The 15,732-nt window shown below is 38.5% G+C and overlaps 1 protein-coding gene across 21 annotated transcripts in view; it reads left to right on the top strand.

Annotated features, from left to right (window-relative positions):
- DOCK10 (dedicator of cytokinesis 10) overlaps positions 1-15,732 on the top strand; it is a 144,979-nt gene that overhangs the window by 94,673 nt on the left and 34,574 nt on the right. For 19 of the 21 annotated variants that reach the window (XM_032119615.1, XM_032119617.1, XM_032119609.1 and 16 more), the window contains exons 16-26: positions 452-531; positions 1,638-1,825; positions 2,455-2,520; positions 3,381-3,473; positions 5,360-5,483; positions 5,635-5,756; positions 6,404-6,490; positions 7,042-7,134; positions 9,165-9,283; positions 12,020-12,089; positions 15,182-15,295. In XM_032119615.1, coding sequence (XP_031975506.1) covers positions 452-531; positions 1,638-1,825; positions 2,455-2,520; positions 3,381-3,473; positions 5,360-5,483; positions 5,635-5,756; positions 6,404-6,490; positions 7,042-7,134; positions 9,165-9,283; positions 12,020-12,089; positions 15,182-15,295 — 1,156 coding nt within the window. The remainder of the gene's footprint in view (positions 1-451; positions 532-1,637; positions 1,826-2,454; positions 2,521-3,380; positions 3,474-5,359; positions 5,484-5,634; positions 5,757-6,403; positions 6,491-7,041; positions 7,135-9,164; positions 9,284-12,019; positions 12,090-15,181; positions 15,296-15,732) is intronic. The other 2 variants (XM_032119598.1, XM_032119604.1) reach the window with 1 other exon arrangement.

Raw genomic sequence — 15,732 nt, 5'->3', positions numbered from 1 at the left:
AGTTTTGGCACTACTCAAATTGCTTAGGCACAAGGAATATGTCTTGGTCCCTTTTGAGCATGGTACTTGCAGAAGCCACAATGCTGTGAGCTCCTCTCATCCCAGTGCTTATTGAATTCCTTTTAGGGAATATTTTAGAAAGTAAAAGTAGGTAGTTAATTCTCATAAATTTTGCTTCATCACTTTCTTTGTCTTCTACAAAATAATATTGCTTGCAAAAAGAAGGCAGGAATGAGACTAAGAAAAAAAAAAAGAGACCACAAACCAAATCATATTTTATTTCTGCTGTTATATTTGATTAGAGTTTAATAGCAATAGGTGTATCTTAAATGTGTTTCATGTATATTTATATCTTAAATCAGGGTCTGTTTTTCATTTTAGATTAATTCCTGTGATGGTATCATCTCTATTGTTCTAATTTTCTAAAATTTTTTCATTTATCTCATTGCAGGGCGGAGAAGATTAGCAAAATACAGACTATACCTGGCTGTTTGGACATTGCAGTTGATTGTGTTCCTTTGGAACATCCAAGTATGATTCCACTTGAAAATTAATTATTCTAATTACATAGGATATTGTCATAGGCTTTCAATCCATAATCATGCCTCGAGACAGTTCTGACAGAAGTGTCCATTGTGTAGGAAAATGTATGCAGGGGAGTGTTTTTGGTTTGTTGTCATTTAATTATGCCAGTCTTTGTTTCATCCTGTACCTGGCCAGATGCACCCCAGTTTTTAGTGCCTGTGAAAGAGGAGAAAGAAACCACACTGCTGTATCTGGCCTAGAGCCACTTTTCCCCATCCTGCATGGGTTGCAGAGCACCTGCATTGCTCTGAAGCTGGCAATTTCCTCTTGTACTAGGTTAGAGGGAAGTAAAATTTGTTGCGGTGTATGTGAGGGATCACAAGCTTCTTTCAGCTTCCTCACACCATATTGGTATTTTCCTGGGCGTTATTCTATGATTTGAGGAAGGAATTTGTAGGCAGGGTCTGTCCAATGGCTTTTCCCAGAAATAGTTCTGGTAGCTCTGGACATCCCTAAGTTGGTGGCCCCTCTCAGCTTGAGTTCCCCATAAAGTTAAATACCTCACTGATTTAATGACATAGGAAGAGAAAGTATTCTCTGACCAGTTTTAATCTCTCCCAGTCTCGGTGACAGAGTGCTTATTTTCATCTTCTGTTTCTTGATCTGATTTCAGTTATCCCAATTACATCATGTATTTGATCTAGTTCTGCACTGCTCATTTCTTCATTTATTTATTATGTTATTAGATAATAGAAAAACTTAAGCTGTTGAGCTGTAAAATTGATTAGAAGCAGTATCTCTCAGTACTTTCTGCAGAAATTGTCCATATACCAATGGGGCTCTTACAGCATTAAATGTCACCAAACACTATGTTCGTGTCAAAAGGGGTTACCAATGCTGTCCAGTTTAACTCAAGTGAGAAAAACCATTTGAGGATGACATATTGCCACTGTTCTGAGGTAATATGTAAATTTAAGGCATCTCAGCATTACTCATTCTTTGTAAATAAAGGCAGGATTTTGCATGTTCCATCTCAGTATTACTTACTCTTCATAGTAAGACTGTAAAAACAAACACAATATGTGATGGCTCTCTTTCCTTTTCTTTTGAAGACTGTGTAACTTCATCCTTTATTCCAATCAAGCCATTCCATAATGTAAAAGAGCATCAACCTACAGTGGAAGTTGAGGAATTCGTGCAGGAATCAACGAAATATTCTCGACCTTACAGAGTGTACAAGAACCAAATATACATCTATCCAAAACACCTCAAGTATGACAGCCAAAAACACTTCAACAAGGTACAGTATGTGACTGATTCAGGCCAACATGGGGTAGTCATACATTGCATGAACTCTTTTAGGAGTAATGGAGTACTTACAAAGGAGAGGAAAATGGTGATGTCACTGAGTTGGCTTTTCATCTTTTTCAGGATTTGCAATGATAAAATATTGGTACAATTTTAATGAGTTGAATCTATGGGTTAATTTTAAGTTGTACTAGTGGTGCAAAGAGAGAGAATGTGGTAATACCTTCTTCACAATTTTCAGAAGGGCTTTATTGTAGTGACATAATGTGAGCAGATAAAATTAATCTGGATAATTTTTGTAGTTCTTAAATGAAACCTGAGTACCACTTGTGTTTTCATGTGGTTGAAAACTAATTAAGGATAAGATATAGGTAAGTCCTGTCACTTAATAATCTGCTTCTACACAGTCATTTTGAGGCCTACCTTGCATTTTGCCAGTTTTTCTTGGAATTTTTATTTCTAGTGATATCACTGTGATTTACAGGCATTATAAATATTGATACACCATCTGCACATTTCTCCTGGATTCTGAAAAGACCTTCTTTCAGCTCTGTAGTTTGCCTGAGTTTTTATGGGTACCCCATTTCTGATCTAAGCTTTAATATGCTCCTGTCTCTCCAGGCACGGAATATAACAGTGTGTATTGAGTTTAAAAGCTCTGATGAAGAAGGAGCAAAGCCATTGAAGGTGAGCTGCAAGAGGAGTATATTCAGAGCATGCTATTTCTGAGGACATTACTTATAAAATCCAGGAATAAGGGTGATACTAAACCAGAACAATTAAAGAGTGGGTGTTGTCATACATCCCTCTACATTTGCACTGTGGTTCTGTTAGAACCCAGCTAGTCATAGTGATTCCATTTTGTAGTGCTAGCTTTCTGACTGGTGGAGGGGAAGGAAGATAGTATTAGAAAACTGAACCATTTTTTACAGTGCATCTTGCTTATTCTAGAATTTACCACTTATCCTACATTTCTCATAGAGCTTCGGACACTTGGTTGACAAGAGTGATGCACAAAGTTAGAAAGACCTGAGACTTAATTCTTAGCTGTGCTGTTGCCCAAGGTCTGTTGCATAGTCCAGTTGTGGTCTGGTTTTCCCAGCAATAAATAAAATTGCCATTACTCAGTAATCAAGAGTGCCCAGACAGGACCTTGCCAGAAAAGAGATTGTTAACAGGGATAGCTTTTGTAACATTGGAAAGTCAGTAAGAGCACTGTATTGTGCATTGAACTGCATAAAAGTGAAATAGATTTTGTAAAGCTTTTTGCAGAAAACTCTGAAATTGATAACAGCAAGGAACAAGTCTAAGGAGTCTGCATTGCTTAATTGAGCATAGGGTAATTTTCACAGAATCAATGGACTTTTACTGGAAGTGTGTATAAAAAAATCCAGGTTTGAGCACTTAATACATTTCTTTTAATATTTGATAAAGTAATGATCAATCTTTCATGATAGTGTTTTAAATGTACATACATATTAGATATACCAATACTAGTGTCTTCAGCAGAATTTCACAATGTAATGAAAACATGTTACTTTTATCAGTGTATTTATGGGAAGCCAGGTGGATCATTATTTGCAACGTCAGCTTACACTGCTGTGCTACATCATTCCCAGAATCCTGATTTCTATGATGAGGTCAGTGTGCTTTTTCTTTCATTAAATGTCTGCCAATCCCACATGTTTGCCAATGAGACTGAAAAATATCTGTACAGAACGCTTCTGTTGCAATGGCTTGTGTATCTGGAAGGGGCTGTGCTATGTCGATTGACATGCTGTCTCACGTTCTGTTTTTTCTTCTTAAATCAACTCAGTGAATTGTTCCTTTTGTAAGATGTTCTGAGCACAGTTAAGATGCTGTAAAATTAATTAGGAACAGTCCAGCTCTCTAAAATGCACGTCTGGATAACATTAAGGGTCCAGCTGCATCTCTGAATTTAATGGAAACAGTAAACATTATGATGAAGTGTGGAGCCAAGTGTCAGAACAAATCCCTTTCTGAGATATAAGATCTGCATCGGGGCATTTTTGTTGATCTAGTGGTCTGAACAGAATGTACAGTGACGTGTGGTGGCTGCAGCAAGGCATTTAGCTGGTGCTTTTGAGGATGCAGCTACAGAATAGTTTATGTGGTGGCCTTTGCCAAATGTTAGTCGCACATGCATCTTTATGTTTCACCAACATCAAGTATTGATTCCCCAGGCTTCCTGCAGGTGAACTGAATTTCACCCTATCAGTGACTGGTGTGTTTGAGGGCCTGTGAATGTCAAGTCTCTGTTCTGGATTTTCCACTACTGCTTTTTGTGTAGTGGTAAGACTGGCAAACAGCATAGAGTGTTTAGCCAGCATTTTCCAAACTGTTCTCTTAGTCAGTGAAATTTCCTTTTTTCAGTAAAAATTTGCTTTCATAAAATTGCAGAGGCAAGATCAGCAGATAATCTACAACTAGGTGTGAAGTATGAATTTTAAGATTCCTGTTTAGGAACTGAGGTGGAACTTAAAGCATTAAATTTTTAGAGATACTGAACTCCTTGCTAATCCTTTACAAGATATGTTTTGGGTTTAACATGTCTGAAAGCATCCTTCATGTGATGCTAGTGAGTCACTTGGTTTGGGGAGATTACTTTAAATTTGAATGAGGAGCTGAATTCAGATGTTAATAGCCAATTTGGCTGGAAGAGGTGCGTGCACCTGTCCTAAATGTCCCTGGTAAAGCAAGTGCAGAATGTAAAAGAATGTAGGATGTTAAGGTGAAAGTTGTCTTAATCTCCATCTCTGAGTGCCCATTTTATATCTATGTTTATGGTATTAGGTTCTTACCCATAAGCTGATTTAACAGTGGAAGCATTTATCAATGATTTCTAACCCTTACTTTAGCATAGGATTAACTTGGATAAACTTCATCACAGCTCACAAGAGCAAAGGGTCATTTTTATTAGTTCTTATGGTAATGTGTTCAGATTAGTTTGTAGTTTTATTCCAGTAGGTTAATAATACCTGAAAACCAGTATGTAGGATTCATGGGTAGCATGATATGGGATTTAAGACTGAGCAGAAATCATAAATAAAAGTTTATTTTCATGTCAGCCTTTATTACTTGGTCTTTGCCATGAAATGATGATGAAGCAGTAGCAGAGATGTCATTTTAGTTTTTAGTTTGGTCGTCCTGAAAATATGAGCTTGGGGCTGGCTATTTTATGGCTGCTAAAGTGCAGGTGATCACTTCTAAGCAGAGTCCACCACTCTTTAGTTCTGTCCTCTTTCATCTTACACTCTTTCATCATTAATGAAATACTCCTCCACACAACAAAGTGGGAAAAAAGCTGTTTTAAGTAAAAGTGATAGATGATCATCATAAACAATTTCCTTAAGTGATCATTTATTACCATGGGGCAAACATTACCCAGTAAAGGCAGGCTATAGTTAGACCTCTGTGTAGAGAGATGTCACTCATTTAGCCCATCTCTGATGCCTGGTTTAATTGATTTTTAAACTAAAGTGAGGTGTAACATTTTACATTTCAGGTGAAAATTGAACTTCCCACTCAACTCCATAAGAAACACCACATTCTGTTTTCATTTTATCATGTTACCTGTGACATAAATGCAAAAGCTAATGCCAAAAAGAAAGAGGCTCTGGAAACACCAGGTACCTGTAGTAGAATTACTTTCAATTATAAATATAAATTATGTACATTCATATAAGGATTTCAAAGTTTTTGGCTGGATGTTACTGTCTTCCTTTGAACTTTAGAAGCTCTTTTTTCCAAAGAGTCCCATTTATTTGTTCTTGTGCACAGTGGGGTTTGCCTGGCTTCCTTTGTTGAAAGATGCCCAGTTGGCTTCCCAGGAACACCACGTGCCAGTGGCCAGCAGCCTTCCCCCCAACTACCTGAGCCTTCAGGAGCCATCGAGTACAAAGGTATTCATTCACACTTCCATGTTACTCAAATGGCACAGAGCATCCATTCGCAGGTGTTTTTCATGAGATCAGACATTTGCATTTTGCTGGGAAGTGTAAAGGGTAAATAGGGTTTCTGGTTTAGAAATACTGAATATAGGAACTAATACATGCAGCACTGGACTGAGCGTCCTATGTTGCTGATTCACAGGTGTATATGGAAAAAGTGTATTTTATTTATTCTACAATGTTGTAACTCCTCAAAATGTGTATCAGAGTGGTCAAAAAGAACTCTTTTCACAAACTCAGGCCATATGACATTCATTCTCCAGCTGATGTGCTCCACAGTCATGATTCATTCTCCAGTTTTGTGGTGTGATATCATATTTTCCCGCTGATCCAGTCCAGCTTGGATTATTTCTGCCTCCTTGTGTTTGTTTTGCTATTGTCATGAGGACAGGGTGGGGCAGGATCTGGTCCCTTGAATGGTAGCATTGGTCTTGTGCTGAAAAGTGGCTTTGTATTGCAGTGATGGTGTATGTGAAAGCACAGCAGCCAGGGCGGTTCATGCACACTCATGTGCAAGGCTGTGCACTGAAAATTGATGCAAACTTGAATAAGTAGGAAGTAGGTGGGGAAATATTTTTTTATTGTTTTTGTTTTAACAGCAGATTGGCAGTGATATAAAATGGGTAGACAATGGGAAACCACTTTTCAAAGTCTCTACTTTTGTTGTATCAACAGTAAATACTCAGGTAAGCCAGCATTCCTCTTAGCTCTATGACCTGCTTACACACAGGAAGTGTCAGGGAATGTCTGAAGGGGGGTTTAAAATCTTGTATGAATTTGTTTCTATAACATTTAAAGATTATTTCAGTGCAGAATGGCAAGATGCCAGCGATGGAATACACACTTTAAGGATGAAATACACAGTTCAAGGAAAAATAAAAATTGCTTAAGATTATACCAACAGAAAAATTGTGGAATATCAATTTAAACAGCAAGAAAATAAATTGTAAGCACCAGGAAGAAAAAAAATCTGGCCTTTGAAATGCCTTAGATTGTGAGGGAAAAAATAATTATTCACAACACTGAAAAAAGATTAGTCAAAGCACCTGGAATTTAGCAAGCTGTGCTGGCCAATGGATTGGACTAAATAAATTGATTTTCTTTCTGTGACTCAGTATAAGATGGTGGGGACCAAGTGTGTTCATGGGTGTCACAGGTGATTGCTGTAACCAGTATTTGCTGTAACTGAATTCTAGTCATCTATAATATACATTAATGTGAATGTTTCCTATTTTAGGATCCATACCTGAATAACTTTTTCCATCAGTGCCAGGAAAGGGAACAGGATCTATCTCAGCCTCCTACCTCAAAATTTATCAATTCTTGTAAGGTAAAGTAACCTGCATCATGGATTGCGCTATATAGTTGCATTTAGGGCTTTCTCTCAACTCATCCCCCACTGCAGAGTTCTAACCATGGCCCAAGTTTACCAGGAGGCAGAGGGTCTGTGACAGCTCCAGTCAGATGGACTTGATGGGACAGATGCACTGCTGGTCACACAGCTGCCTCCCATCCCTTCTCATTTAGAGCAGGGCTGCATTTGCCCCAGCAGCTCTGCTAATCCAGCCTGTGCCAAAGCTCAGATCCCGTTAGGGGATAATGCAGTGTTGCTCCAGTAATGTCTGGGGAAGAGAGTTGTAGCCTGTAGAGCTGCAATATTCCTGCTAATCCTCTCTTGCCTTAAATAACTTCTATCCTTACCTGCTCTAAAAACCTGGATGCTATTCAAAGGGCTGCTCAGGGTATTTGGGGTGTATAAATCAAGGGTGCTTGTTGCCTGTCAAGTTCTGAAACCAGAAAGAACATCTTCTGCAAAGATGAAATGAATAAGCAAGAGCTGTATCAAATGTGCCTGTATTCAGTAGCGGTCAAAAACTGTGAGAAGGGAGGAGTATGACAAGCAAATTAGAAGAGCAGCAGGTAAATGTAAGGCCCTAATTCTTTACCTGTTCATGAGTGCTGAAATTCAGAGTACTTGCTGTGCACTATGCTTGTGGAACATTAACAGACAGATAAGCAAGAAAACTGAAGGTAGATGTGACTCTGTTCCATCTCTGGACTGTGACTGAAACACCATGCATATGACATTTATTGTGTTTCCTTTTAGCAGTCTGTAAAATCCAGCAGGTGTTTGGGGGTTTAGATGTTACCATCATGTAGGTGCTTTCCTCCTTTCCTTCACTGTTGATGTTTTCCTGTATGAGTGTACCTTAATCAGATACAAGCTGCTTGGGAAGATATTTTTGCTTTAATAAGCAAAGAATAAGTTTCAATAAATCATGGTAGTTCTCTGGACAAATCCATAAGGATGGCCACTACTTTTGTTGGTAGATGCAGGTCTACCTGCAGAGCTGAAAGGAGTGGCTTTGTTTGCAAATACTGTCTTGATTTAAAGAAGTTATTAAGGAGTGTGTTCACAAATCAAAGCATCAGTGTTATTTAAAGGTTATACCTCTAAGGAATGGAGTCCTTAATTAATTTTTGGAAAGCCATTGAGCATTATGGGCAAAGTTTAGGAATCCGTAAAAGCTTTACAACTTTCTAGACAGTAAGTTGGTCATCTAAACCACCAGAACTGCACTGTTCTTTATCTGCTGTTTGTAGTTTACCTTTTAAAAATATTCCAGTGAATTTATTAGAAAACAATGTTGTATGCAACAAGAAATCACCTATGCAGTATAACCTGAGACTAAGTAATCTTCCCCAGGGTATTTTGCTTTCATTTACAAATTGCTAGTACCTTTGTTAGAAGTTCTGGAATGAATTGGAAATAACTGAAATTAAAACCTAGGAGAAATTCAAAGGAGTTTGTTTGTTTTTTATTAAAAACTCAGTATCTTTCTTGATTAGAGAAGATAATAAAATGAGAGTCCAGTCAGGTTAGTGTCTTAATACTTCTTTTTACCACTTTGCTTTTAACAAACATGTTTTAGCCACAACAAGTTGAGTTTATCAGATCTCTGTATAAAAAAAAGAAAGAGTTTTTGTAAAAATACTAGGAAATGCATGCTTTGAAAATAGTAGTTGACTTCTTTTATTGCCCTTAAATAGTATCCTTAGTGAAATAGGAAATTGGTTTGGGTTTCTCTCTTTTTTTTTTTTTCCCCCCCTTAAATCAGTGTAGAACAAAATACTGGAATTCTGAAATTTGGACAGTTATCTACAGTTGTGTTGATGCTCATATTTAAAACAAACTCCATGGGGAACCAGTTCTCTACTTAGTTGACCTGTTTTCCTCCTGCTGTTACACCAGTGGCTGCATCGCATTTTACCTGCTGAAGCAGGAAAGCAGCATGGCAGCTGTCAGCTTTCATTGCTTGTATTGAAAGTCTCTCGTTTTCTTTCTTACCTGCCTTACAGAATTTGTTGAAGATTGAGAAGATCCATGTCATTATGAATTTTCTTCCTGTAGTCCTGAATCAACTCTTCTGGGTTTTGGTGCAAAACAGTGATGATGAAGTTACAACAGCTATGACCAGGTATCTGGATAATTCTTGTATGATGTACAGAATTCACTCAGGAGTGCAAATGTAGATGTTAGTCCAGTTATAGCTGCTCTATGACATTTAGACTGCAGTAGGTGAGAATGCTGCATCCCCCTCGGCACTGGGCTGTGCAAATAACACATGGAAGAGCGTTGGTATCATGTAGCTGGAAATCATTGACCATGGTGGACATGTTTTTCTGCCTTGAGGCAATCCTAGGGAAAGGTCTCATTCCTGACCAGCTAAGAACTTCCTGACAAAACTGTTTTTCGTCTTTGGTTTGTGTGTGGTTCTGAGGATATGGAGTTCAGCATAGGAAGAGCTCAGCATCTTGCTGCATCCAGTGCAGAGTCAAACAACCAAGTCACACCGTTCAGGGGCATTTTTTAATTAGAATCTATCAGCAATAACTGAAAAGCAATGGAAGCATTTTGCAGAGAGCAGGAAAACAACTGCAATGATTTGCTGAGTCTCTCACCCCTCACATAATGAAGTTGTCTTTATTGATGCTGTTAATCAGGGCAGCAGGAAAAAAATACTGGCAAGATTATTATTATTATTGGTTCTCATGCAGGAGGGCAGAAAGTTGTGTTGCATTTACTTTTGGCATAGTATTGTTTTTTGTTGTACTTCCTCCAGCAGCTAAACATGAGGACTACAATACTACTAGTAGGAAAAAAATTACACTGTCCTCTGCAACCCTGTTAGACTAATCTGCTGTCAATATTCTTTCTTTCCTTCCACACATTGTGCTTCAGAATTAGTTCCTGAAGAATGATTAGTTAGGGAAACTTAAAGGAACGAGGAAGCAGAGTTCCCTGTCTTAGCCTTGGAAGGCTAGAGTTTCAACATGCTTTATCAAAGGATCATGGCATTTTTCAGGGCAAAGTCCAGTTTTACCACAGCTAGGTACTAGGATTAAAAGAACCTTTCCTCAGAAGTGTGTGTGATTTAATCATTGCACACTGTTTTCAAAGGGGAGAGCAGCAGACCTTTGTTGGGGACACCTTTGTGGCCAGCAAATCAACTGATGTTAAGTCTAGAGAGAATGAAGAATTGTGTCCCAGGGTAGAATTTCAGCATCAGTTAACTGACTGGAAAAATTGCTGTAGAAGAAGCAGCTGTTTAAATGTTTAATGATTAGATGGAAAGGTAGAAGGATGTTATTTTTTTTTCATGCTTCAGGTTTTCACTATACACTCACCTGGCTGAAAAAAAAAAAAAAAAAGGATTCTCAGTGTTTTTCTTGCATGTGTGGTGTCTTTTGTGCTGGTAGAGCTGATGCCAATGGGAATATGCATGTCTGCTGCATGTCATTCATTGACGTGTCCTATATATACGCACTGTGTTTTGTTCTGAATAGCTTGAAGCAGCTTGTGTTGAACTTATTAAAAGCAACAACAACAGAATGGGAGCATGGATTGGCTTATGTTAGAAAAACATTCCTTTTATACTTGTGGTTATTTACTTGTCTGGGGGCCCAGTGTCATCATGTCTCTGTCACATTTTTGTCAGAACTCATTTCAGTTTCAGATCAGAATAAAGGTAAAAAGCTCGGAATAGGCACAACTAATTCTGACATAGACTTTGTGTTTTGCTGCAAGTTTTACTTCTACTAACAGCAAGAAATGAGATTATTAAAAACACTTAAGTGAATTACAAAGCTTTTGGATCCAATAATAAGAATTGCCAGAAGTCACTCATATCACCAAGCTAGTCAAAAGGAGTACTCACATGTGGACCACAGTCAGGCATCTTATTAATCTATTTTAGTCATACTGTTACTATGCCTATCCCTGAATTCTTTAACGTAAAAATAAGATTATAAAATTGCAGAGTCTTTTCTATATTAAGTATTCTGAAAAAATGAACTCCCAATAATCAAAAGAATATGGCCAAGTTGAAGACTTCTTGCCCAGACTTGTGTTTTATGGAACAGGATGATCTCAAAGAAAGTACAAACTGAAGAGAAAGCTTTGCTGAAATTCTCAGCTTCACGTAGTGCCTTTCCTGCTGTCAGTAGGAGCTCAGGTTTTGAGAGTGAGTGCTGGTGTGATCCAGGCGATTTTCTTCCTTGTTGCTGCTCCCCAAGCTGATTTGCAGATGCTCAAAGCATCTGTGGTCTCTCCAAGTGTCCAGCCTCTCCCTGCTGTGCAGTACTGAGGGTGCTGTGCTCAGCCTGAGTGCTGGGGCTGAGTCCAAGGATATGAGCAGACAGTGCTGCAGAGGGACCTGCTCAGGCTTCAGCTCAGGCTTGTGCTTGTCTTTGATGAACAGTGCCAGCAAAAGCAAAGTGTCAGGAGATTTACAAAATTACAAAGACCTGAGAGAACTTAGCAGGTAGCATTCCTGGAAAAAGGTGCTCTTGCCTCTCTATTTCATTAAAGTATTCTAATTTTTGTTATCCCTAAGTATCCAAGGTCTCTATAAAGTTCAGTTAGTTATTATTTTCTCTTGTTGTGATGACAGTACAGTTATTATCCTTAACACTGGGTGCATTTTGTTAAGCAAATACATATATAACAGCACAATGCAAGCAAGTGGAACATCCAAGGAATGACAGTTTTTCCCAGTGGACAGCTTTTGCACGTATTATTCATCATTTGGATAACATCCCTCATGCATTGTTTTACATGAGCTTACAAGAACAGGACAATGTGAGTATCAGGTATACTTTCTCTGCCTTATGACACAAAATAGCTCAGTTTTTGTTGTTGTTTTATCTTGCAGAGTTCTTACCAACATCGTTGCCAAGTGCCACGAAGAGCAACTAGACAACTGCATCAATTCTTACGTGACAGTATGGCCGCTGTTGGAATGTTAATATTTTGGGAGGGATGGATTGGGTTTGGTGGTTTTGTGGGGCTTTTTTTTTCCTGTTTACTCTTAGTTGTACTTGTTTGTAGCTTTTTCTGCATTTGCATCATAATTTTCTGCCACTGGTGACTGGGAGGCTCTGGTTAAGAAACTTTTAAAATCTTCTTTGAGGACAAGCAGCTGCTCGGGTCTCTGCTGCTGCTGCTGCAGCTTTTTTTCCATAAAACACCAAGTTGAGCAAGCACAGGAGGGAGAAACTTGAGTGCATTCAGCTGATAACTAGAACTTATATTTTAGGACCAAAACCTAGTGCAAATGCACTACCACTGAGCTTTTAGGAGTGTAGGATTAGTATCAGTCTTTATGAAATGGTGCTTAACCAAGAGCTTCCCCTGTGCAGGGCTTGAGAGAAGGGAAGGAGGAGATGACTACATGAAAGATCATGAAACTTCCGCTAGATAGATACCAGTGAGAGACATTTGATGCTGCTTGCAGTCTCCTCTTGACTGTGATGAGATTTATCACTATAAAATATCTGGCCATCTGTGTTATACGGGTACAGGGTTGCCCTCGTAAGGCAATCCCTCTGAATCCCTTTCAATCCCCTGAAAAGGATCCACAAGTAGTCATTTTTATGAACGAGGTACTTGGTGCTCTTCACGGTTTCAAGATGGCTTTATGTCTCTTAGGAAGCTATAGCTTTTTAACTAAGCTTTTGATTATGAAGTTGATTTTAGTCTCAAGATCCCTTGTTTTTGCATGTGCTATTGTACATAAATTCTTTTCTCATCTGTGGAATTCATATTCTTGTGACTTTTCCCTATTTCCTCAGCCTTTTTTTAATCCTTTATTGTTTTGAAGAATAGGATATATTTAGAATATATATGGGTATGTACTGTGTATGGAGTTTGCTTCTGGACAAGCTGTGGTATTACTTAAAAAAACAAAGGAGTGGCCTCTTTAAAGATGATCTCCTTGTCATCTGTATCAGTTGGACATCCATCAAATGAGTATGAAAAATGCTGTTGGCCATCAACTACCTCATCATCAGTACACTTGGGTAACAGCTGTGTAAGCTGAGAGTTTTATGAGGCAGTGTTTTTAAGCAGAAGCACACATTAACTGCTGCTACTGGCAGGGGCAGAAAAATCCATAGACAAGGGAGCCCCATTAAGGGTGTTACACTTTTTATTCCCTTCACTTGCCTTTGTTTTTTTCTCTCTCTTTTAATTGCAGTGGAGAGCGATGATAAATTTTGTTCTAGTCATGCTTGATGAATCAGTAATGAGAAAGTTGTCATATCTTTGAGTGTTATGTTTGCTGACTTATCTGTGTATTTCAAATAGCAGAATAAGGGAGAATTTAAGGTTATTCAAAGAGTTGAAGGAGATATTGCCATCACTTTGTCTCTTGTCTTGCTCTAGTCAGTGGTGACAGAACTCATGGAGATCATGATAGCAGTGAGAGATCCCCCACAATCATGGAAAGAAACTATGAGAGACAAACGATTGTGTGGAGTGCTGGCTGTGATGATATCCTGCTTCACTGTGCAACTAGTAGTTCTCATAAAGTACATTTCATTTATGGATGATGAGTAGTATATGTGACATAAGTTTGGAGGGAGGTGTTTCACTTTAGGAATAAAGTGAAAGCAAATATGTTCCTGATAAACTGGGGACTTTAGCGTGTTCATGGGTAGAATAATGAGAATGTGTTAGGAGTTGGACTGCTAAATGGGAAAACATTTTAATTTCAGTGTTGACAACTGTCGATTGATATTTTCATGGCATGGATTTACTTTTCTACTTTATGAATGTATGTGTTTATAGGTCATGCACCTCAGCCTCTGAATTGTTCAATTTTAGTCCCAAGTACTCTGATTTAAACACAGAACTCTGCTGAGGTCCAACAGAGCTCTTCAGGCTCCAAAATAAATAAGCTATGTAACATGTAAATGTCGTTAATTAAATGGGTATTAAAACCTCTTCTCTCCAATAACGTTTCAAAATTGAAGTAGATGTCTACTGCGTGACCACCTAATCATCTTTGAAACTACAGGTGATCATTAAGTCACACCATAAGTCCATTTGGCTTGTTTTCTCATTTCCAGCAGCAGTCAAAACCCAATAACTGGTAATCTCTTCGTTTTCCATCTGTAAGGAAACAAATACCTGCTTTACAAATGCTGTTTTGGGAATAAGTAAGTTGAGAATTGTGACTCACAATGCAGCAATAATGCGAAATTACACTGACTTAAATAACTGGACCCAGAAGTGCCAAACTGCTCGGGGAGAAGCTTATGGCATCTGCTGTGGAAACAAAGCTGAATATTAATAACGTGTTTCCAAGAGACATTAGTTTCTTTTGCCAACCTGGTTGTATTGAAAAGATTTTTGATCCCAACTGATGCCCTGTCAGAGCTCTTGCTTTAGGGAAGGCACAGTAGTACCAAATTATTAGCTTAAAATGTTGAATAAAACTCATAGTAGATTTATGAGTTCCAAGCAACTTGGTAGATAAATTCCTTCCTTGAGGGCTCAGTTTCTAAAAGGGGTTTAGTTTTCCCCTTCAGTCAGCTGCAGTGGGTGCTCTACGCCTTTCAGGATAAAGAGTTGTTACCAGCTCTGAGTAGTTGTTGCCACTGGAAGGAAGGAGCAGGTGAAAGGTAGCCTGGACTAGGTGGGTGAAAAACCCTCCACACTTCCTCTGCTTGCTTATTCTTTTCTTTCCTGGTGAAATAGCTTGAAAGGCAGTTTGGAGGTGTCAGGATCCTATCCTCTATTGAAAAGTAAATCATAGCACTGAATTTAAGCAGAATTTCCTCTTGATTCACATTAAGCTGAAATCAACAGAAAGCTGTGTTTAAAACTGAGGTTTTGTAGGGGAGCAGCGTTGTGCCATTACTGCCAGGGAAATTGAACTTTCATGTGAATGCATTGTTCAGTCAAGATATTTTGGCAGCAAAGATTGTTGGCTATCAGTGTTATACAAATAATTTATCATCTCCAACTGAGGCTTTTTTATGTTTGTTTTAATGCACATTTTGAAAATTTTCATTTTTTCTTCCTTCTTCAGTACGTGTTCAGGACCAAATCATTTGATGAAAGAACTGTCCATGAGGAGCTGTCCAAGAATGTGACTAGTCTTCTGAAGTCAAATGAACAAGTAACTGTGAAACAGGTTTTAAAGGTGAATGATAGCTTGAATTAGCACATTTGTAGTTTAATTACTGGTTTTCTGCCTGAAGCTCACTTATCTCTTTCTCCTCTTCCTTTTCCCTCTACAACCTTTGCGCAAATCACGTCCTGCAGTGATTCAACAGTCAGACTTATCAGACCTGCTGCAGGTTCTCAGCATAACATGTTTCTCAGGATTCTGTGGTTTGCGTTATAAAATTCCTCCTGTCTTTTACAGCTCAGTCAGAGTCTGAGACCTAATTCTTACACAATATGATGTGAGCAATTACTTCTACAATACTTTGTTTTAGTTTTTTAACTTGGAAGATGCAGGGAAAATATTGATCTGTATGAAATTCATTCATGTGTAAGGCCTCTGGGTTATGGTACAAGAGCTACCCAGACCAGCCCAGGACTTCCCAGAGGCAAAAATATGTTCACCTGTTTAAA

This window comes from Corvus moneduloides, chromosome 10 (assembly GCF_009650955.1).
Source record: "Corvus moneduloides isolate bCorMon1 chromosome 10, bCorMon1.pri, whole genome shotgun sequence".
Classification (NCBI taxonomy): Eukaryota; Metazoa; Chordata; class Aves; order Passeriformes; family Corvidae; genus Corvus; species Corvus moneduloides.
This window is presented reverse-complemented; position numbering and strand designations above follow the sequence as displayed.